The 25,183-nt window shown below is 41.2% G+C and overlaps 1 protein-coding gene across 1 annotated transcript in view; it reads right to left on the minus strand.

Moving 5' to 3' along the window:
* DMD (dystrophin) overlaps positions 1 to 25,183 on the minus strand; it is a gene marked incomplete at both ends in the record, with an annotated part of 1,915,324 nt that overhangs the window by 206,518 nt on the left and 1,683,623 nt on the right. The window contains 1 exon segment of the mRNA XM_084258879.1: positions 8,451 to 8,529. Coding sequence (XP_084115005.1) covers positions 8,451 to 8,529 — 79 coding nt within the window.

The following is a 25,183-nucleotide window of genomic DNA, read 5'->3' on the forward strand; positions in this document are numbered from 1 at the left end:
GCTGTGCCACTGGGGAGGCCTCTCTTAGATGCTTTCAAATGCCTGGCAGTTGCAAGACCCACTGGCAGACTGGGTTCCTCAGGCAAGAGACACTATGACAAAGTTGAGAGAGCCGGATATTTAGTGAGGTGTGCCCATGAGGTCCATGGAAGCAGAAGATGGAAGGAGGATGGGAACCAGAAGAAGTCAAGCATGGCTCAGTAACCCTTTCAGTCAGCACCATGGAGCTGTGCAGTTAGAATGCAAGCGTTCTCCTGAGTTTGAGCTAAATGTCCAGGTCTTTATACTCTTGCACTGCTTATGAGCTGCCTGTTGAAGCAGTCAAACCTTGGGTGGGTGAGGAAGCTGAAGCAATTCCTGAAGAGACAGACAGCTAAAGCTTGTTTGCTGAGGACATCTTTCTTCAGTGAAAGGGATGTGGGTGCGCAGAAAAGAAGTCTCACAGGATGGCTCAGACACAGGTCACCCTACTGAGTGTTCCATGTGACTGCACTGACATGGCTGTGAGCTGTCCAGGGTTGTATTCAGGCGTGGTTCTCAACCACGGGCAAGTTTGCCTCTGGGAGCCATTTGGCAATGTTGGAGGACATTTTCGGTTTTCATGTCTGAGGGAGGTGGGTCCTACTGGCATGTAGTACACAGAGGCCAGGGATGTTGCTAAATATCCTACAGTGCACAGGAGAGACCCCATAACAGAAAATTGTCTTGCCCCAAATGTGCCCATATCAATAGTGCCCATATCAAGAAAGACTCATTTATAATCCAGCCTGTGGCCTACGTGGTGATCTTAGATAGCAAATAACTGACCCAATCAGGTGCTCTTTCTTGGAGAGTTTGATCACAGTACATAGAGAAAAATTTAGATGGTAGAGATGTGGCCAAGTTAAAAAAAAAAAAAAAAACAGCAAGCTAAAGAAAACAGAAATCACAAGGCGATAGATATTAAAAGTAGAAGATGGAGAGAAGACAGAATCTAAGATACTGTGAGAGTTTGAAGTCTACAACAGCAAAGGCATTCACAGAGAGAAGCAAATATGGGGATGTTTCCTGCCCCCATGTTTCCACGTATCCTTATGATACCCTTCAGCCCCCAAGCCCATTCCTGTTCTTTACAGTCTTAAGGAGATACAATCTGATACAGAGCAGTATCTGCAGGAGACTGAAATCAAGAGGGCTGTTACTGCTGATGTAGTTAACAATCGGAGAAATTGGTGTTTAAACCAGGAGCAGTTTATGTAAGTCTACAAAAGAACAAAATGCTTTTGTCCTCACCTCAAAGTTCTCACCAAAAAGTATTTTGTAATCCCAAACTGGTTGTGTTCTGAAAATGGAAAACATCCAAATGGAAAAACAAAACTAATGATTTTTGCCCACAGGGATGTGATTCCACCATTTCTGCTGTGCAAAGCTTTGTATTTTGGGACAGATGACAAAATGCTACCCTAGGCCAAATGCACAAATGCCTTCACTCTCTGGAAAGTGTAAAAATATACCTTTCCAAGATAGCAGGCCACTAAAATAGTGCCTGCGTGTCATGAAACCAATTCAGGACGGTGGTCCAGCTCTCCCTGCCTTAGGGACGCATGAGGTCCAGGGGAATTTGTCACCATGAAAAAGATGAAGAAAGAAATAGGCATTTGTTTCATCTCTTCCATGTCACCAGACTAATTTCCATGCATATATGTGATGGAGGAGTGGCGGTGAGTGATCAAGCTAAATGTCACCATCTATCTGTAAAGCCAGCTTGTGCATGTGGCATCTTGGTGGCTTCACAAAATCTGGGAGCGGTTAATGCTGTTGGTGTCAGATTCCTTTCTTCAATTGCTCTGAGTGTTGGCTGCAATGGGTCCATCACTCCCACTTTCAGGGAACCTCCCTCAATGAAGTGGAAATGGTCTTGCTGCCCCCCTCCATGCCCCCCAATCCACAGCCAATGGCTTAGCGACACGGGAGAGCAAAAGCCCAACTCCCTGGTCTCAAAATGAGGCCAACTTCATGGCACAATGTGTTCCAGAGCTCCCCGTGGGGGCAGGTTGGAGTTAGTCTTCAGCAACCTGATCTGCAGCCCCACTCAGGACTCCCTGATCAGCATCCCCCCTCTTATCCCTGCCTGCTGCTCTGTCCAGAAACTACTGATAGCCCGATCCTGGTCTACAACTCTATTTCCATGGAACCTGACATAAGGCTCAGGCTGCCAAACTCCTGATATGCCTAGGATGGAGGAGGTTTCCTGGGATGTGGGATTTCAGGGTGAACACCAAGAACAATCTGGACAAAATCAGCCTACCCCAGGCAGAGAGCTATTTGCAGCCTGAGCTTTTGCCTCTAGGGACTGGAGATCTGAGTAACACAGATGAAGTCAGTGATGTTCTGGTAAATCAGAGATGCAAAATAAATGAACAACTAGAAAGAAAGGAAGCCTGGATCTGCTAATGTGGGGGAGAGGGGTAAATACTTCCATGATGCTGTGAAGCTACCTATGGTTAGTTTAACAAACACCAGCTCACGGGGTCTCCCCAGATGGCGCAGCGGTTGAGCGCTGGGCTGTGAAGCTGCCCATAGTTTCTGCAGTGCCAGTTCGATCCCTGGCCACCAGCGAGGGTCACACATGGCATGGCAGACCTCTCCTGCCACCCGCTGCTCCCCTCAGCAGTGTATTTCGTCAGTCTGCCTGTTCTGTTCCCCGCTCTGGCTCTGGCGAATTCTTTCACCCTCCCGCGCTTCTGACTGTACCCAGTGCTTGTATAAATAAATAAATCTTAAAAAAAAAAAAACCAACAAACACCAGCTCACAATTCCTCTCTATTTAACAATGGGTTCTCACTAGCTAGTGTAATCCAGCTCCAGGGCTTCAATAAATGGCTGTGTCAGGTCGGTGTTGCACAATCTCACTGGTAAGGACACTGAAAAGCAACTACATCCTCAGTCTTATTGGAGAATATCAACTTAAGCACATGGTCAAAGGGCCACAGAAAGCAGTGTTGAGAAAACAATGTCATTGTGATTACCTGGACTTCTTGTGGGCATTGGAAGGGTTATCTTTGAATGTAGGGAGGTGTTGCCAGCATACCTGACAGGTTGGATGCCATTTAGCCCTAACTCCCAATAATTGGACAGAAGTGATTGCTGAAGACATTGCCCCCCCCCCCACACTCCTCTTTTTTTTTGTCTGGAGCTTTGACCTGATAGGGAGCTTTAGGCGGAAAATCACCTCACATTATACCTACAAGTTTCTTCCTGACTTTTATCATGATGGCTTCTTTAAGCCGACCTGAAGCTTTAAATGATCAGTCCACTCATATTTCAAACTCATCCATCCCCTGAGGACAATGGTGCACAGATTGGTGCACTGTTAAGCAAAATGCCAGCAATTATTAGATGTGCTTAAAAATTTTTACTCTGCCTTTTTTTTTTTTTAAATGACATATGTGAGTCAGGGCAGGAGGAGGTGAAGTTCTAGCAATGCTCAAGAGGGATACAAACTTTTCAGCCCAATTTTACCCAGGGGAAACTGTAAAATCTTGGGTTGCTTTAACAAGAAAGAGTTAACCACGGGCCTCCCTGGTGGCACAGCGATTGAGCGCCTCGCTGCGAAGCTGTCCACAGCCTCTGCAACGCCGGTTCGATTCCCCAGACCTCTCCTGCCTCGCCCGCTGCTCCCCTCAGCAGTGTCTTCACTCCATCTGCCTGTTCTGCTCCCTGCTCTGGCTATGGTGAATCCTCTCACCCTCCCGCGCTTCTGACCTGTACCCCAGTTCTTGTATAAAATAAACCTTTTTTAAAAAAGTAGACTTAAAAAAAAAAGAAAGAAAAAGAAAGAGTTAACCAGGGATTTGATTAAGGCAGTTAAGATTATAAAACCTGCAAGACATAACTGATCATATATTTACAGTGTCTCCTCATATGCGAACAAGACGATACCCAATGAAACTCACAGCTTTTAAAATCAGAATAAACAGTAGAAATGAAATTAATCTTACAGAGTTCCAGAACCATCAATAGTTTAAGAGGTCACTTGGCTAAAAGCTATGGAATACAAAATTTTACCTTTATTGTTTTTCCCATTTTAAAAATAATGCATGCTTATTATAAAAAATCTGTACAAGTGAAAGAAAATCACAATAGCTCCTTGCATTTTGATGTACTCTACTTTCAGTCTTATGTATACTTTTCTCATTTCTATTTTACTTTCTAATAGAGTGGTGATCAGGTTATAATTTTGAAGTCAGCTTTTTTCCCTTAATATATTATACATCTCACAGTAGACTTTTATATATAAAGTACAAGTAAGTACTTTTTACTATTACCGAAACACATCTTTTCTACTTTTACCCAAACACAGAGCTATCCTTCTTGGTGAGAAAAGTAAAATGTAGAACAGAAGCCCAGAGAATTGAGAAAATGGCCAGGAAGAAAAGGTCTTAAGTTCCTTGTTTTTAAAGTTCTGAAATACTTCAAAAATAACCAAAGATGGATGGTTTCCAGACTACTATGCCAATGAATATTATAGTAGAGTAAGTTCTCACTTAACATCCTCAACAGGTTCTTGGAAATCACTACTTTAAACAAAATGAAATATAATGAAAGCAGGTCCTTGAATAATATGGTTTCCTTCAAAAGCACCAGGGACTGTGGTTTTTCCCTTTTCCTCATCGATGTTAGAAGGAAACAACATGGAAGGAAATGTTATTTGAGGACCTGCTGTACTTTCTTGATCATTGACAGATGAAGTGATTGGCACTGTACCTCCTGCCTCTCCGCACGCCCCCCTTTCTCTATCACTCACACACACACTGTGTAACATAATGTGTATACATTCTAATAGTGTGACTTTTAAAATTAACAAATGAACTCATGGAATTTCTCCTGGGGGGTGGGGGTTAAATTGCGGACACCAATTAGAAGCAGTAGAATATTAAAGATCGATTTAAAGGCAAGGTAGAGATATCTCTCATAGTTTACAATGTTTTTGTCATCTCATTTTCTCTCAGATCTAAGATAAAAGAAACTTCTTTTACAAGTAGAGGTTGGGCCACCAAGAAGAAACAGTGAAAACTTTTCTTTAGTAAAAGGCTGCTTCTCAGTATTGATGAAAAACAGAGTTGAATTTAATTTTCAAAGATGGGGGGGGAGAGGGAGGGAGGGGTGTGTGTGGCGGGGGAGAGGGAGGGGGCATAGAGGTAATGGGATGGTGACAAAGAATAAGATGAAAAGAGACACAGCATGAACATGTGTTTGGGGTGGGACATAGCTGACTTCTCACTCCTATTTTTCATTGTAATTTCTAAGACTCAGAAATCACCCTATTATTATTCTTACTAACCTGGAAGTAAATTACTAGGCTTTGTTGAAGCTCATTCAATATGACCTTAGTGGTATTTTTTTACATTTGTTTTGGGGGAAAAGCTGTTTGTCTTTTACAGAATACAATTCAACAGCAAGGAAGGGACTTCAGAGAAGCCTTGCCTCAAATAAGGGTTCCTTCATGTACCCAAATTCTGCAGCAACTTTCTCAGGTCAGTTTGGGGATACAAATCAAAAGCCTTACAAATGCAAACATCCTTTAACAAAGCAGTCCTGTCTTCAGGCATTTATCTTGTAGAAAGAATGTGAGATGTTTATTGAGGTGCACAGAGGATGTTAGTTACAATGTTGGCAATAACAGTGAAGAGTTGGAATAACCTTAATATTGTGTGATTCAAAATTGGCCTGGTGAATCTGGTACAGCAACAGAAGGAAATACCATCTTGCCATTAAAAAAATTACTCTGCAGAGGGATATTTAAACACAGGAAAATATTTTTATTATATTTCCGAGGGAAAAAGGCAGTTCATAAACTGTAATGTGTTTTCATTCCTGTTTGGCTTAAAAGAAAGAAAATCTCTCTCTCTCTCTCTCTATCTCTCTCTCTCTCTCTCTCTCTCACACACACACACACACACACACACACACACACACGCCCAAGAGAAAGACAGGAAGTATACAACCACACTTTTTACACTGGCTATCTCAGTGCTCATTTCCTCTCTACATTTTGCTTTCTAAAACGTCCTTCAAGGTCATATATTACATCTATTACTTTATAATTAGTCTTTAGTCTCACTGCACTATGTCTTAACTATTCCTTAAACCAAATTGGTATCTTTTGATACCCACAAGCAAAGTTCCTAATCTTGGATTGATGTTTCACACGAGCACCTAAGAAATCTGTGGTTTCCAAGGTTGGATCCATTTAGGTAGGCAGAGCAGCATCTTTATGATTGTCTGTGTCTGGAGGCCCAACCTTCCTGGAAGTGGGCATCACCAGTGTGACATGGTTTGCAGGTGTAAGGGTACTACTCTATCTGGCCCTAGAAGAGTCTCTCTTCTCAGTTCAGATCATGGCTGATGTCCTACCATCCGCAGAGCCATTTCTCAGGCTTATGGCTCTCCCCCTATTTAAAATGCAAACAACAGAGCCTCCCTGGTGGACAAGGGGTTAAGTTTCAGCACTATCACCCACTACAATGGCCTGAGTCTGAATTGGATCCCCAGCCTGGAAGCTAACCCACATATGACACAGCAGATATTTCCTGTCTCACCCGCTGCTCCCCTTTGCAGTGTTTTTCAGTAAATCTACCTGTTCTGCTCCCCACTCCATCCCTGGTGAATCCTCCCAACACCCCTGCCACTTCTGGCCTATACCCTAATTCTTCTACACAAAAATAAAAATGCAAATAACCCAGTAGAAGTACATATTAAACCTTACTTGTCACCTGGGTTAAATGAGTATAGCATATACTTTTCTGAGAATAGGTTTTAGGGAAAAAATGGGAATTTGGAAGAAGTAGAAAGAATAGAGGATGAATGAATATACATGGTATCTGATGAGTAACTGATATTCATAATAGTATATAAATATTTTTATTTATGGTTTGAGTCACTTAGAAGCATGTTATTGTATTTCATCTCAAATTGATTAGGATCACTGTCACCAAGACAACTTAAGCAGATCAGAGCTTTGGAAAAAACACAGAAGATAAAACCTAAAGGCTTTGTAACTGTTCTAGAGCTATTCTTAAATAGCCAATTGCATTGCTTTAACTTGCCTCCTTTCCCTTGGCACCTCCTAAAAACATGTTACTGTCCACGTAACAACCAATGAGGACAATAAGTTAGATCTAGTTAAGAAAATAAGACAGCTTCTTACGGAATACATTATTGATGTGTAGCAACACCACCACCTTCTAGGAATTTGTGTTCTAAAAGACTAATGGCCTCCTGGAGAAACACAAGTACCTTAAAATGTGTACGTGGATCTTTTGCTAATCTACAGAAAATGGAAAGATAGGAAAGGACTAGAACATAACAGAAGACTGAAGAATGATGATCATACAGAACGAGTTCCTCTCTAGAAAATGATACATTAAATAAAAGAGTCCAGTGTAGTGGTTGAAAACACAAACTCTGGAGTTGATTTCTTGTGTTTGAGTCCTGGGTCTGTCATCTGCTTACTATGTGACACTGTGCCTCAATTTCCCCATCTTTGAGCTGGGTATAACAATATCAATCTCACGGGCTGCTATAAAGATTAAATTAGTTCATATTTGTAACACAGCCAGGCACAGAGCAATTGCCTTTAAATAATAGTTAAATCCCCATACATACTCATGTATGGCCAGAAGGAAATACACCAAAATGTTAACAGATGTTAACTCCATGTGGTAGAAGTATGACTTTTAAATACCAAAATAACTCAACATCTATACTTTTCTACCCAACGAATGGTATATACATTAACAACACTAATCAGAGGAAAACAGGATCTTGACAATTTGCTCTGCATTGCTATACTACCAGGACATTCGAATATTAAACCTTTAGTTCACGAAGGCTATTCCTCTTTGTATTAATTATAAAAAATAGCTTTAATCATAAGATAAACATGAAACAAGATACACAAAAAGCCATCTAATATAATGAACTGAACAAGATAACAAAGCTGGAAAATTGAAAGAATGCATAGACATCAAGGACACAAGAGGGATAAGACAAATTAAGGAAACATCATGGGCTGAGGTATCCACTTGCAGGTTAGGAGTATTTAAGGAATCACAGCTCTGAAGAATTACAGATTCACAATAACACATGTTCCATTACCATATCATAATTATATGCTACCAGTTATCAGCTTTTTGCGCTGAACCCTATACCAGAACTAAGGACTCAAAAATAGAACTCAAGTTAGTCCTTGACAACACAGCGCAGGAACAACTGTGCCCAACTGAAGACCAGGCAAGGGGATCTACAGGGTCCCCCTCTTCAGAAATGTCTGAATTCACCCACCAAGAGCTATTTCAGGCCGATTTATGCCCCCAATGCATTTGATAGAGATGATTGTGATTCAACTCTCAGTTATCAGCTACCAAGATGCCATGAAGGGTTAAGCCACGACAGTGACAATGACTTACTGGAGAGGAAGTGCTGGGACGCAGGGCCAAAGTCCCTGTGGGCTTCGTGCAGCTGTCTGATGCGGTCCTCGACGGCCACCTGGGAGGAAGAGGAGAGAAATGATGTTCTCTCATCATCTATAACGAGGAGCAATTAAAACAATGGAGCCTTTTGGGTAAGATCTTTTGGGCCTCTAAGGCTGGAACACTCAAGCAACAATTTATAACCTTGGTTTTAATATCCGCTTACTGTACACAGCCTCTGAGACCCATTTTTATCAAACCAGGGCCAAACGAAAAAGATTTGCTCTCTTGACAATGTTAAAATGAGATTTTTTTTTTTACACTCTACTCACTGGCAGCCACCAATGAACTGCTGCTCCCATTAGTACCACCGAAAACGCAAAGTCTCATCTCTCATGTAAAGGTTTGGAGGTTGCTATTTGCAGTTATATTATCCCCGGTGACTGATGCAGCTCAGAAATGCCACGTATTTCGTCTTTTAGTCTTAGTCTATTGTTTTTGACTAATTTTTTTGGATGATATTGATCATAATTCATAGATCATTGGGTGACATTCATTGATAATAAGTAACCAATAGGTGACTAATACAGAAGTGCCAAAGAAATAGAAACAATTGGCTTTACTTTAACCCTATCTCTAGGGTGGATGGTGAGAATAAAGACATTCACAGATTTCAGTTTCTAGTGGCCTTGAAAATTAGGGGGAAGTTTACTTTTCAGTGGCATGGAAGAAAAATGGCCATTTTTCTCCTACTAGGATTTTCTATAATATATTGACACTGTATTCTCCCAGCTTAGTGAATTCTATTCTGGGTAGGGAGAAAAAATGCAGTTTTATGGGTGAAATGGTATACTTCCGGCATCAGTGGGGCCCCCAGACTTCCTGTAGCTTCTCTAATTTGGGATCTTGATTTAGTTCTGTATAGTCTACCCTAGAGTAGGGGTTGGTCAGAGCTTGCCCAGAGCTAGGAGATCATGAGCAGGCTAGATCCTGTGATATGGATAATTCCTGAGTTGCAAACAGATCTCAAGATCTCAAGCTGAGAAAAGCGGTTCAGGTAGCTTGGTCTAAAGCAACTCTGACCTCCCAGAGTCAATCAAGTGCTGACGTAGGGGCCATAACAATCTTTTTTTACTTCCTCCCTAGCCTTGCCCATCTTTGTTCTATGTATTTGAATAACCATAAGGGGTTCCCCAAAATGCAGAATTTGCTTCATTCTTAGGCACACAGAAGCACAAGAGCATTTCAAAGCTACCTTCCCAGCCTTATGACTGGCCCCTGCAGTCAAATTCTACCTCCCTGTCCTGCCATATTCTGTCCGATATGAACACTGGTGTGAGTCATTTAGGCTGCTCCTCTCTGTAATGGTCTTAAGGCCCCGTCTCTCCCAGTTCAAGGCTGTTCCATGTTTATATGCTTACTCTCCAAGCCTCCTGGTTAGAAGTGGTTAGTTCCTCAGGATTCTCACAGCATATGGCTTATACTTGGAGCACATCTTTCATATCATCCATTTCACTTATATGGATATGAGATCTCCTGCAATGGACTGTGAACCCTTTGATAGCAGGGACCATTCCTTATCTCTCCTCTCTCTTCCTCCCTTCTGTGGGATGCATGGAACCCTGCACTCAGGAAGTGGTAGCAAATACTTAGTTGATGACTAGCTGGCCATGCCAATGGGTAGATAACTGTGCATGTGTGTGTGTGTGTGTGTGTGTGTGTGTGTGTGTGTGTGTGTGAGAGAGAGAGAGAGAGAGAGAGAGAGAGAGAGAGAGAATGAATAACAATGTCCACTGACACTGTCCACGTGTCCCTGCGTAAATTACTATAACCTTAACTTTTCTTATCAGTAAATTAGGGACAATATGACCTACCTCACAGAGTGTCTGTGGGAATTAGATAACACATGTGAAGTGTTTAGCCTAGTTTCTGTCACACAATAATTACTCAATAAATGTTAGCATCTACTAACTGCTATCATTGCTATTATGTTTAACAATTGGAAAATAATAGGTTATAAGAAGCCAGGCACCACAAGCAAAACCAGAATGGCTAATATTTATTAAGCATTCTGTCTGTGCATGATAATATGATTTGACTTATTTAATCTTCACAGTAACTCTGTGGCAGGAAGTAATGTTATCTTTCCCTCTCAACGATGGAGAAAAAATAGCATGAGAGGTTTAAAAAAAAAAACAAAAACAACAACTCAAAGCAAAACTTGCCTAAGCTAAGAGTTAGTTAGTAAGGTAACAGAGCCAGGACTCAAACTCATTTAGCTAAGAGTGTTGGCATTTAGCTGCCAACCCAGAGATTCAAGTTGGGGAAAAAAAAAACCCTTATAAATATTACATAAGTTGTTGGTCTTTTATTTTTCATTAAATTGATTTATGGAATACAGACCAACCCTAGTGCACCTATCTATGAAACTTTAGTCATCTATGCATTTTCTGACCTAGTGTGAGGTCAGCTCCTGGTCTTAGAGAACATGATACTCTAAGATATAGAGAAGGGTTGTAGAAGAACACCTACAAATGAGTACTTGGGGTATGTAATTATTGCTAAATGTACAATGGGTTGTTTCATGGAAAAAACTGGTCAAGAGATGGAAGTGAAAGTTTGGGGGTGGGCAGGAGGGGATGAGGAGGTCCTATGGAGTGGACAATGATCAGAAAATTGTCTCTTTGTAGACTGAGAAAGTAATTCCAAGTGAGACATGTGGGCATGAAGGAGTATGACTGTGCCACGCGCTATGTCCTCTGGCAGTAACATTCGGGGCATGGTAGAAACCCTGTGGATGTTTTATAGGGACCACGTGGACACGGTGTCTGACCTCCATAATAAGGCCCTAATCTCTGAAGGTGGCTTCCTTTTTATACAAGGGAGACTGACTCCATGGTAGTTGCAGTGTACCCCCAATATTGTCAAGATAAAAATGAGTTCCCATCCCTACAACTCAAATTTAAGAAAATGCATGAGCTTGAGACTGAAATTAAAAATGTGTCATGTTTTGGGCCTCCCTGGTGGCGCATGGGGTAAAGACGCAACCTATGAAGCTAACGGCAGCCACCACAGCTATCTGATCCCCGGCCAGGGAGCTACCCACATAGCGCAGCAGACCTCTACTGAATCCCCCGCTGCTCCCCTCAGCAGTGTATTTCAGTAGATCTGCCTGTTCTGTTCCCCACTCTGTCTCTGGTGAATCCTCTCACTCCCCACATCTCTGGCCTGTACCCCAGCTCTTGGATGCATAAATACATACATCTTAAAAAAAAAAAAAGCACGTCATGTAATGAAGTGAAATATTCAGGAAATCGTCTTAAAATAACTGAAAGATTAAACATAAAATGTTTGCTTTCACAAATTATCTTTGGAGAAAGGCACTCCATGGACTGAATGCACAATTGAATAAACAAAGAAAGAATGTGAAGAAAGAAAAAACTTGAAGGCACACAAGAGCCTCACAAGCTATAGCCACTTAAGAACAAAACACTTTATTTTGAGAGCAATTTAGGCAAGCAAAAGAAATTTGATAAACCTTAAAAAAATAGGTTTCGTGCATTAGGCTGCTCTAACTGGCTATGCTTTAAACCAATATAAATTAGTATACATAGATGAGGAAGCGAAGCCAGAAATCTACACCAAATACCTTTAACTCTGGCACAATTAGTTCTTTATTTGCTTACTTATTCGTTCCCTTGATGTGTATGCTAATACTGAAAGGGATATACCAAGAAACAAATATAGACTCTGATCTTTGGAGGAATCACAGTTAGAAATGAGGAATAGAGAGGAGTAGAGGCAGAGACAGCTCCCAGGGGAGTGGAGGAGGTGGCCTGAGGCAAGGCCCAGGGCAACTGGACATGGCGCTGAGCAATAACTGGAAACAAGGCATTGTAGACACCAAGGCTCAAGATTTACCCCACAGGCCAAAGGCAGCACTAAAGATTTCTATGAGGTGACTCATGCTTTGTGAGGAAAGTTGAGGTTTAAGGAGATGAGTCTGTTAGGGTCTTGCAGGAGAGGTTCAATAGGGAGTTGGAGGCTGAGACCAGTTCCAGGCTGCTGCAGTTCACCAGACATGAGGTGATACATGCTGGAATGAAGACAGTAGTGCCTGGAATGGAAGAGAAGTAGAAGACGACGAAAAGATACTTTCCAAGAAGGAAACCCTCATCAATTTTGTTGTTGGAGTTTAATTTTTAAAGCAGCATTGGAATCCTGGGTTTCCACCATGGAAGACTTGGGAGATTGAGGATATTGCTGATGGAAAGATGGACACCAGAGAGGGAAGGGATGTCATGTGTATGGATTTAGTTTGAACACCACAAATTTTACCCAACAGTGCAACGTTTAGCCAGAGAGGTCATGTTTATAGCCAAGTGTGAGAGGAGAAATTCATCTCAGTCATTACAGGAAAGAAAGGGAGGAGAGAATAAAAGGGGTAGGATTGTGTATTAGAAAGTGAGCCAACAAGGAAGAGTCAAAGGAGTTTAAAGAGAATTAGTTAAAGAGACAGAAAGAACTCAATTTCCTGTGAATCACAGGCAGTACCCCTGTTTCCTTTCATAAAATGTGATACAAGCATAAAATCTTTTTGGAAGCATACAACCTGTTTCTACTATTAGATCATAGATCACGAAAGCTTAGAACTGGAAGAAACCTTATCTATTGATATATGAGGGTCTATTCTTTAGAACTATCCCAGATGGGCAGAAAACTGCCATCTGTTCCATGAGTACTCATAATCTAGTTTGCCGCAATTCTTCAGTAAATGCATGTCAGAAGAAATAAAGGTCTGTTTTTATGTGCTCTGTGAGGATAGGGACACATCTTTCTCTCCTTACTATTTCCCTGATGAGTTAGCACAGTACCTGGCCAATAGCAGGTGCTAAATTAATAGTACTTGAATGAATATACATTCAAAGATCTTCACTGTAACAACAATATTTTGAATGAATTTCTTTTTTGGGATTTTTTTTTTAATGGAAAGACCTTCCCTTTCTCTTTTTGAAGATCAAAGTTCAAAAATATATAAAAGCAAATCATTTAGATTCATCTTGCCTACAAGACTGGGTTAAAAAAGAACTTTAAAGCAATCATTTGTAAGACAAATTAATAACCCAAATCTCTCCCGTAGTTGATTTGTTGGTAATTTTTAATGGTCATATTTGTGAGCTATAAGGACTATGTATTATTCTCCTTCACTTTCTCATTTCAGATGAGTTCTGTAGGCACTATGCTATTTGTAGAGCCCTCCTTTCTTTCACTCCATTAAGAAAGGTTTCTACCTTTTGTTTAAAAGGTTTTTGAATCAAAAGATGCCAGTTACTTGGCCATGACAATAGGGACTTTGCCTCTCTCGTTCACAGTTTATACATGGTAGCTGATATGTAGGAGAGGCAAAATAAATATTGAATACATGAATCAATGACAAGACTTTTTGCATCCATGTTATGGTAGGCACCATGCTAAGTATGATTACGGGAGACTTGTAAGTGTAATCTAGGGGATAATGAACAAGTCATTTAACTAAATTAATGATAACACACTCCATTCCCAGCTGTGACTCTTTTCCAAAGCTTAGTCCATTCTGCTGTGTGTTTTGAAGGCTATCTTTATTTTATTTTCTTCAAAATTGCTTTAAATAAGCCAAAGGGAGAAGGAAAAAAGGTTAGATAACAACACTGTGGCTCCTAGAAATGATTTCAAATAAATGTATCTAAATGCTAATATTTGTCACTTAACTTTGTTGTAAATTCTCAAGGGCTTCTACTTTCTCTTTTGACCTATTACTTTGAAGTTTTGATCTTCACTGGAGGTTTAGGAGATCCAAGGGTTCCCTTCTGATATGCAAATACATTGCTAGACAATGTAATTTTTCCCATAGTGTCCAAGTATTCTTATTGGCACTATAGACATAAATCGTGTTTACTCCAGTCTTGGGAGAAAATGTAGCTGGGCATGTACATTTCAATTTTCTGGCTCGCAGTTTGTCTAGACCCTTGATAAATATCCATGGGCATGCAAGAACCAGACTTCACACCTACACTAATGAGCCCATAAAAAAACAAAACAAAACAATTCTCCGTGTGCTGCGATGCTAGCAAATAAACAACACCCGTGCCCCAAATGGCTCTCTACAGTCTACTCATGAATTTTTCTCCTGAAAATCTGCAGCTTGTTCTGTTTTCTGGGTGCTTGTATCTGTGTTGGGAAAGGCCTTCATAATTCACTTTCACTTCCAAGGTGTAACACCCCTAACTTACCCTGGAAACTCACCTGACACTTCTTATAGTTTCAGTTAAAATCCCTTTAACTAATTGTAAGCCTCCTTAATTAAAATCCACTGTTCTAATTATGATTTCTTTTGAGTTGGACTGAAAAAAAATGGTCTGAGATAATGGTGGCAGAAAAAGCTGGGCTTGAGGAATGCAAACATTGCATCCTCTTTTGCTTGAATGTATTTGCTGTATTTGCTTGACACTGAGGCACTTACCAATCAAAAACTTTTTTGCATTTGACCCCTCACAGGAAAGCAACCAGTGTTAACACAGTGCTTGCTCTGAGGAGCATAATTGCATGTTGAATTTGTGTGATTTATGGCATGAATGCTAACACATAGCATCTGAGACCATCATTAATTCACTTCTTTTTATGTTCCGCTCTCAGAGCTTTCTTTCCCTCCCATGTCATATTTGAGTGCTGAATCTCTTCTTTCTTCATCTGTGATTCCAGTTCTTACTCTTTTCTCTTCCCCCCGCTACCTACCCTTCCACCTCCCATCTGCCCTCCCTGATGATGCTCTATACAAACTTCCAGAAGAACCCAGAGACTCTGCTGAGGCAAGCAGATAGTACCCAAAATGAAGTGGCTGTGCATCCCTGCAAGACAAGCGAGTCGTGGTGGCAACAGCAGCCCTAGCCTAGCACTTCCCCTGGACCACTATTCCTCAAATTCTGTCACTCTGCCATCAACCAGAAAACAAAGGCAAGTCCTTTGTCCATTGACAAGACTTTAACTTTCAAATCACCAATCTAATATGCACCGTGGAAGTTTATTTTTTGGTTTTTCTGCTCCTGCAACTGCTTCATTTTGTGATAATGGAGTCAGGTTACATCAACACAAAGTTGGCTTCATAGACCCAAGTACCTTGAGGGCATCATTAATTTTAATTTAGATAAGCAGCAATCAACCTCCTATCCTACTTCATTTGTCAAAATCTTTAGTCTTAGTTACATCCATAGACTGTCAGGAAAAAATGTGATGGGAAGCAAAGAGATCATAGGAAATATTTTTCTGCTTTTTTAATTTTGTCACAAAGAGATAAGAGAAAAAGTTGAATTACTCCGCTGGGATGATGTAACTTGATGCAGATTTTATCTTAAAAAAAATAGGTTCCCTTTTAAAAGCTTTCCTAATGTGTCTTATGATTTGCAGCAGGAATTCAAGTCAAGTGGCTCTCACCTTGCAACACCAGTCCATTAAATCATTTACATTCCAGCTTTAGCTATTTATTCTTGAGTTTTATTTATTTCACATTTGGAAGATATCATTCTCACAAAACTTTTCCAAGGCCACTGGAGCATTCCTTTCTAGGGGCATTCTGGGCCATACGTAGCATAATGCTCACATGGTAATTACAGTTATGCCTCCTGGTATTAGAACACAGTCCTGTTGTCATGGACCAGAAGCAGCAATTTGAAGTAATCGAGGGGATAAAATAGAACTAGTATCATGTAAAAAAAATCCATTATATATATATATATATATATATATACACACACACACTATATATGAATTATACAATGATATCTCTCTCTACATGTATCTATAGATACATGAATATACATATATCCCTAACCCTAACCCCATCCCTAACTATACAGCAATCAGCAAAATCATACCTACAATGACTGGAGCAGGTTGAAACCTTGAAGATAAATGATAAAAAGATGAAGCATCAGAAAGCGACCTTTTTTTGGGGGGGGTGGGGGGAGGTCTCAGTGGCCAAGCACATCTATTTTGGGTAATAATACACTCCTGGATTTTCAGTTTGTTCTCCTAATCACCTTTTTAATGACAGCTGGGAGGGAGAATGTGCTGAAGTGTGCAAACAAGCATCCTTAACCAAGGAAATCAAGGCTCCTTAAACCCTACACTGTCCTGGCAGCATTTCCAAAGCTTGCTGACCTTGACTCCCTTCACAGTCAATTTGACCGCATATCAAAGAACCTTGTCTGCACAAGTCTCTTTCCAGTTCCCAGCCCTCCTCCTCCTGCCACTGAAAAGCGCCTTTCTTTTCTCTCACTGACAGAGCTGCCAAACCAGTATCAGGCCGCTGTTCTTTGCAAATCAATAAACCGGAAGATCACATCTACTCTACTTCCAAACCCTGCAACATTCAGTCTTTTCTCCTTTGCATATCAGAAGATAAGGTGCAAGTTCAATAACTAAGCACACAGCACGTGTCCTAATACAGGACAGAGCACGTAGTTATGCACGTGGGTTGTCTCTGGGTGTCCATTTGTCAGCCCTGCAGTTAAAGCTCTGACATGTGTTTACTCCCTCCCCAGTCTATACAGTCTCGCTCCCTGGCCTCCTTTATGCACTTAGGACCCAGCCCTCCCTGGCGCTGGCCCTGCCTCCCTCGTCCTTCACTCTACCTCACCCCAAGCCCTGAGTGGTTTGTAAGCTCCCAGAATAGTCATAAGACTTCCCTGCACTATTTTAGATATTTTCACTTCCAACTAAACTAAAGCTCTTTTTTTCATGTGGCTTTACATAGTGCAGAAAACTACAGGGGAAAACAATTCCAAAACACATTGTGATCTTTTATAGGAGAAACAAAAGATCGACTTTCTAGGTCATCTTGGAAGTAGGTATACTTCCTTGAGCAATAATCTGAGGTATTTTATGAGATTCTTCCTTTCACTAAAGCAAGAAATCCTAAAATCCATCAGGATACATGCACTGTACCTTGACTTTCTTTTTAATCCTCTAGTGAAACCAAGACAGTAAAGTGTAATAAAAATGCATATAGCCCCGGGCTTTGTGCCTTAGCAAGGAGAGAAAAAAATAAGCTTCTTGACTTAATATTGTCTACTGTGAATAATCAGCTACTGTATTTTGGGATCTTGCTTTATAATCTCAACATATAGCAGTGAACTCCATGTTCGAGGTGTGACAAGAATAAGGAATTTTTTTCTAAAAAAGATTTCTCCTCTCTTTTTCCAAACACATATCTGTGCCACTGAAAAGAAACAAAACTAGAGGGAAAACCTGATCTTTAGTAATATTTTTTTTCTGCATTTTACCTGAAGTTGTCAGTGAAGTATGGACAAGGGACTACAGGGGCTTTCAGTTGCATGAAGACGTGGCTGAGGCCTGGCTCAGAGGCCTCCTCAGTTCCGTTCCCAGTGGTTTGCCTGTCCTTCCCAAGACCTGGTTCTTAGTTGATTAATAAATATCCCAAGAAAGATCAATGATGGCTCATAACAGGCTTCTAGTACCACAGCTGTGATTTATTTGCATTTTAAGAGCAACTTTAATTAAATAATTAAGCAATTAATTACTCAAATATTATTGAGTGCTTAGAAGGCACTTTGCTTGGAGAGGAAGGAGAAAAAAAAAAAAAAACCAAGAAAACAAGGAACCTGTCTTTAATGAATGTATGGATTAGCTATTTACAAACAGGCCAATAAAGTAGCATGGGAAGACTTGACTGTGGTGCAGCTCTTTCCTGATAGGACAGCTTCTAAAAAAATACAGATCCTTAGCTCACCCCTAAAATTTCTCTCTCCGTCTTTTTGGGGTTGGGACTGGAGAATCTGTATTTTCTTTAAGATCCACTGATGAGTCTTGATGGACAGCCTGGTTTTGGAGCCACCATATAGTGAAAAGCCACCAATTTTAGGAAGACCTGTGTTGGAAACCAACATTAGCTATTTGACATTCAGCGTTTTATCTATAGTCTGTGAGCCTCAGTTTCCTCATCTGGAAAAATACTGTACAACAAGAGTAGCAATAGCTAACGCAGGGGAAAAATTCTGCCGTCAACGGCAGCCTTTCTTGTGATTTGCAATTTGATTTTGCTTTTTTCCTTCCAGACTTGCCTGGCCCCTTCTGCCCCTTTCCTTGGTTTCCCCACCAGAAGATGCCTCAGACTTATAGACTTGTGGCAAGCTTTAGGGCCACCCTATTTGGCTGAGCATTTAACCTCTTTGGGTGTTTTTTTTTTGGAGGAAACTATTATCCTCTCTTTGCTTCTCTCTATGCTGTGCACAATATTTCTACTAATTTTTTTTTTAAGATTTATTGATTTATACATACAAGCACTGGGTACAGTCAGAAGCGCGGGAGGGTGAGCGAATTCACCAGAGCCAGAGCGGGGAGCAGAGCAGGCAGAAGGACCGAAGTACACTGCTGAGGGGAGCAGGGGGCGGCAGGAGAGGTCTGCGCGCCAAGTGGGACCCTCCTCCGGTGGCCGGGGAGCAGCTGGGGATCGAACCGGCGCTGCAGAGGCTGCGCGCAGCTTCACAGCCCAGCGCTCAACCGCTTCGTCACCAGGGAAGCCCCCTCTACTAATGTTCTTAATTGAAGTACTAACATGATGCTTTGTCTTTCTGTCGTGGATGGCAGAACCTATTTAGAATGTGCAAGGTTTGGGGATGTTGGGGCCCCTCTCAATCTATCCGTTAACACTACTAGAAAGGAGGAGTAGTCAGCGAACCTCAGACTATCATCCTATGTGAGGAGATGTAAAAATCAGGAGGCCCACTGGTTTGTTGGGGGCATCGGTGCTATCATAACATGAAGCAGTAAATCAAGAACAGTTGAATAAAGTCTGTGTGAACTGATAGAAAAATGAGGAGGGGGCAGGCTGAGAATTCTCAGAACCCTCAGGTCATACATCCTGATGGTTAGCAAGATTCTACTGACTTGGGCTGAAATCTTTTTTTTTTTTTTTTTAGTAAAATATAGCAAGACCGGTAAAGCAATTAGCAGCATCTGCTGCAAGGTAAGCACTGAGTAAATGGTAACTGTTTCTTATTTGTGTTAAATGACGGGTGTCAGAGCAGAATAGGAGGGGTGACTTTGGCAGACACAGCTCTGGAGGCAGTGCCATACCTAGCATTCCTCTTTCATAATACTCAATTGACCAGTTGGTGATAGTGAGGTGACTTCTATCATTCAGCTGACCTCAACAAGTCTAGAGTGGAGAGTATGAGAGATGAGCTCAAGAATCAATTCCTCCACAAGCACTTTCAACTACGTTTGTATACACTGTACTGTGTGTTCATCTTGTGAGAAGACGACTGAACATCGGACAAATTATAGACTTCATCGAGGCTAGTCACTGTGTTACTTATAACTAAAGGTATTATGAAATTCTAGAAGAAAGCAGTAAGGCCTGGAGCATCTGGGAGGCTTCAAGAAGGTGGTAACACAGAACTCCTTGGGTCTACCTTAGACCCAGAGTCTACACAGCTTAGCGTCTCATGTCCACCGAGGAGTGTTTTTGCATGCCATGAGCAACATCACCTTGACGGATCAGAGACTGCAACGTTTCAAATGGTATCATTCTTGTTACAGAGATATCTCCATAAAAGGGGGAGGTACCATGTTTCTGCCCCCACTTAATGAGGGGTGGAGCTGAACAGTCAGGTGAAGCTATATAGCAAGGGAGACAAGAAGAGGAACTCTTGTCCCTGTGGCTCGACTTGGACCTTGGTGCTGCTGGGAAGGAGATGGGTAGAGGAGAGACACGGAGAGACACTCGAAAGAAACATGGGTTAGTGACACATGGGGAGGCTGACAACAGAGGCCGTAGGTTTGACTTGGATTTTGATTTTGCTCCTTTTGTCCCAGACTACCCTGGCCTCTTCCACGCCTCTCTTCCTCGGTTCCTGCCAGAAGGTGACTTAGACTTGTGTCAGGCATTTGGGCCCCAGTGACCTTGCTTTGGGCCAACCCTGTTAGTCTGGGCACTTCCCCACCAGGGGATGGATAATCTTGAGTGTTTTCCATTTTTCTTTCCCCTCTCTCCTCAAGGTACCCCTTGGCCACCTGCTAACACTTTCACCATCAATTTTTTCTTTTTGTTTGGTCAACAACAATTCATTACTCTCTTCCCTGCCTTTAGCCATTTCACATTGGCTTGCAAAGAGCTTTCAAAATACAGTGATTAGAACAGTATGTTTTCTTGTCTTTCTCTCACTGTCATAATTGATTTCTTTATGGCTGTGTGAATATGGATGGTTGGATATAAAAGCACTGGATGATTTTGTGTTTAGATAAAAAATAGCAAATTCTGCACAAGGAAAGAGCTCGTATCAATACCTTTCCTACTTGAAAATGATTTCTTGGCACTGATAACAAACTTTCTTCTAGACTTTTCCAAAGTAATGTTAAACCTCATACATAGAACTTTGAACATCTAGTCCTTGATCTAGGATTGAACACTCATTTCACATCTTGGAGAAAACTGGTTTTTTTTTTTTTTGGATCGCTGATCTTTTTATCCCTTTAGGCATTAACCAGTCTTTTCATTTTCCTAGCAGCAGTTCTGGAGCTAAATTCCCTGAAGGCTAAAGCATCTATTGGATGGTTCAAAATGTATAGAGTTAAAAGTTTGCTTTTGTTGTTTTATTTTTTAGCAGAAATTCCAGCAAGAAAAATATGTTCTTGCATATGAAGGCATATTGCAATGAACTTTTATTGATTTCATTCTGAATTTAAACTTTGAATATTTTGACTCCAGAAAGCACTGACATTCAACTTTGTTTTATATATACATATATATATAAATACACATTTAAATATACATATATATATAAATAAAAATACATCAGAGTAAATTTCCACAGTAAACAGATCTACAGTCTAGAGATATTTAAACAGACTAGAAACTAGTACTTTTTAAATAACACTCTCATAAGGCAATTTATGAGCTAAAATTAGATGATTTTTATCTAGTCACCAAAACAAAGTCTTTAAGGACTTAAAATATCAAATTTAAATTAGTATTTGTCTTGAAAACATCTTTTAAATGCAGGATTAGATATTCACCAATTCAATCTAGCCTTTCCATCCAAAACTTAAATTACCTGTATGGACTCTCCATAACAAGTACTGATAATGAATTTTTGGTACTTATGTCTAACAATCCGTCATAGACAAAAGGTTTTCATGGCCTCCCTTAGCATACAGGTGCACGTAAGGTATGTATCTTCATCTACACAGCGGGGTTTCTCAACTTTAGCCCTACTGACATTTTGGCCAGGATAATTCATTTCTTTTATCCTGTTCATTGGAAGATGGATGTATAGCAGCATCCCTGACCTCTACCCACTAGATGTCAGTAACACTGCCTCCTCAGTTGTGACAGCCAAAAATGTCTCTAGAAATTGCCACATGGGGGGGGGGGGAGTGGGTGGATGACAAAATTGCACCCAGTTGACACTATTGGCCTATGTTTACCTTCACTCCCTACTTCATATAGACAGACATGGACGTTTGTGAGGAGACTTGAGTCTTATCCTTTGACTCTAACTAGTGGGAAAGGAAAATGAAAAGTTGTAAGCAGACTACCTTCAGATCTGCCCAATTCAATGCTCTTCCAATGGATAATCTTTGCTACAGACCTCCCCAGTGAGTTGGCAGGAACTTCCGGAGATCTACACTGCAATTTTATGCCTCCCCCTGCCCAATCCTGCTTTCCTTCAGAGATGTTTTTTCCAATAAATATGCCTTGGCATCTGTTTCCCAGAGGACCCGTCCCGCAACATCAGTCAATCAATGAATCAGGCAAGCAAACAATCACTTTCCCTTAGCCTTGCTGAGGACATGAGTTCATTTGAGCCACTGAGAGTCAGGCTCAGGCAGTTTTTAAATTCTTGGATGAGAGTAGCTCTCTCTTTCCTACTGGGGATGTTGAGGATGCAGATGACAAGTGTGTCTGCAGCAATATGGCTGCCTGTAAACTACCATCACCACCACCACCTTTTTCTTCACCAATTTGAGTTTTCTGTCATTTATAGCCAAGGAGTCCAACCTAACATGCTTTATAATAAAGGGAAAACTACAGAAACATTTGCAATTAACAGTGAGACTAGAATTTAGTTATAAAGGAACTCATCACAATAACTAATGAGTTAGGTATACAAGTTGTTCAAGAATTACAAGAAGTTCTACCTGCTTAAGTCTAAAGACACTTCCTAAAAAGGTAGAACAGAGCAGATTATACCCATTGCAGGCATATGATTTCAACAACTACTGTATTAATTTTCTGAAGGTTTTCTTTAATTTCATCATGGAGAAGTGACAGGAACAGAATACTGTATAAGAGTTGCCACAATGTTGTTATTGAACATTAGTTTTTATTTTCTATCATGATGTTTTACATGAACCTGGGAGGACTCCTACTCAGCACACACCACTACTTCCTACTTCCCATGTCTTGTTGCTAATATTAGGTAGAGTGAATATTTATATTGTTAGCACATTACCGAGGGACGCCCAGTGACCCCAAATGTAAGGGGTACATGCTCTAAAATGGGGTTCTGCCATTTGCTGCATAAAAACAAGTTAAACAGACCCTTAGTGTGACAGAACTCTAATAGAGTTATTTATTATAAGTAAGATGGTCCAAGTCCAGTTCTCAGGAAGTTTGGTTCACGGAACCCTGGGACTTATTCCCTAGAAGTGGAAGCGGGGTGGTTCTCCAAGCCTCCTTCCCAGTGTAACTTCAGACTCCATCTTTGACATACCCAGGCAGTTTCAAACACCATCCTGAGCAATTACTTAGAGAACAAAGTAACAACCTGCTTACCACACAAAACAATTTCCACAAAGGCCAACCTTTAAACTAGTGAGGAGAAATGAATTGCACACATACAAAATCTCCACAAGGTCAGAGCCAGTTTTTCTAATTTAAGGGTCAGGAAGCAACAAGATACACAAACACTAGAGGAAAAACCACATTCATGATTATGGTAGTTAGCACCACGGGGCAGGCAAATTTCTGAGCAGAGCTGACTGACCACGAATGGCTTTTCCCCATGTCAGGAAACCAATTTGTTAGCATGTGACTGAGGGGTGCTCAGGGACCCTGAACAGATAGGATGCATGCTCTAAAATGGGATCCTGATCTCTACCACCTAAAGAGTAAGGTGGCAGACTCAATATGAAATATCTTCAATAGGATTAGTCTATGTACAGAGCAAAGAGAAAAGAATGGATATTCCTAATAAGAGATCCCCAATAAAACAGCCCAAATTACCCATTCCCTCGTGGGCAAATGCCCAGTCAAACAGGGTTGCCCCAAAGCAGGGCCGCTGAGGCCCAAAAGGCTGCCACAAGTCTAAGGCACCTTCTGGTGGGGAACAGCAACAAAGGGTTTAGGCAAGTCTGGGACAAAAGGAGCAAAATAAAAGTTCAAATCATCCCTGCAAAGGATGGCCTTCCCAAATGACTCTTAGCCACGTGGCTTTTGCAAATGTCTGTATGTGTCTCTCTCTTTTTTTTTTTTTTTTTAAAATATGCATTTAAGAGCTAGGGTGTAGGCCAGAGGTGTGAGGGGTGAGAGGCTTCACCAGAGACAGAGTGGGGAACAGAATAGGCAGATCTACTGAAATACACTGCTGAGGGGAGCAGCGGGCTTGACAGGAGAGGTCTGTTGCGCCATGTGGGTAGCTCCCTGTCTGGGGTTGAACTCATGCTGCAGTGGCTGCTGACAGATTCATAGAGTTGGGACTTAATCCCTGCACCACTAGGGAGGCCCTGTAGGTGTCTTTTATCCATGGCCCCTCTGATTACTACCAGGGTGCATATCAAAGCTGGAGAAGTAAGAGGCCACCTGCCTTCCTTGTCAGAGCTTTGGCTGGCTCTCAGCACCACCGTAGATCCCAGTAGCTAGTCCCATGCGGCTGCCTGTAAGTGGGCACAGGGAACACGACACCCTCCTCCCAACTATGTAATATTGGATTAGAATCAGTCCCCTCAGGTTTGTGAATGTTTCAATATCCTGGGTGCGCTTAAGACTGTGAAGTGTGCCCATTTCAGTACTTTCTCTTAATAGAAAACTTTGTTTCAAAACCTAAAGCTACGTTTGTCACACAGATTGAGAAGCTTCTTTTTTTGTGAAGAGAAGTGCTGACAGGAGCTGCTGGGGATCATTAGTGGGAGCTGGATCTTCAAAGGAATTTCTGTGTCTGGAAAAGGTACTGAGACACTTTAGCTAAGCTGCTGACCACCTGGGATTTGGTCATATGAAAGGGCATTCGTTTTCTTTCTTTTCAGACTCCACAGATAAGAGATATCATAAAGTACTTGTCTTTGACCTATCTCACTGCTAAATGAGTGAAAGGTGTGTCCACATTGTTGCAAAAGGCAGAACTCCATTTCTCTCATGACTGAATAGTATTCCATTAAGTGGGCGGGGGGGTGGGCGTGGGGGGTGGGGGGGTGGGAGAGGTGTTGTTTGAGAAGACATACTTGTAACTAGTGGAGGAGTAACTCCTAGAGATTTACTCATACACAGTAGAGTGTTTCCAGACAACAAAACTGTTATAAACATTAAACTTGCTAAGTGACTGGATTTTAATTACTCCCAACACCAGAAGAAATGCTAATTGTGTGACAGGACAGAGGTGTACCTGACACTAGTTTGCAATGGTATTGTGATATAAATATATAAATGCAGCACACCAATGTCATAGGCCCTAAGC

Source organism: Talpa europaea (genome assembly GCF_964194135.1).
Source record: "Talpa europaea genome assembly, chromosome: X".
NCBI lineage: Eukaryota > Metazoa > Chordata > Mammalia > Eulipotyphla > Talpidae > Talpa > Talpa europaea.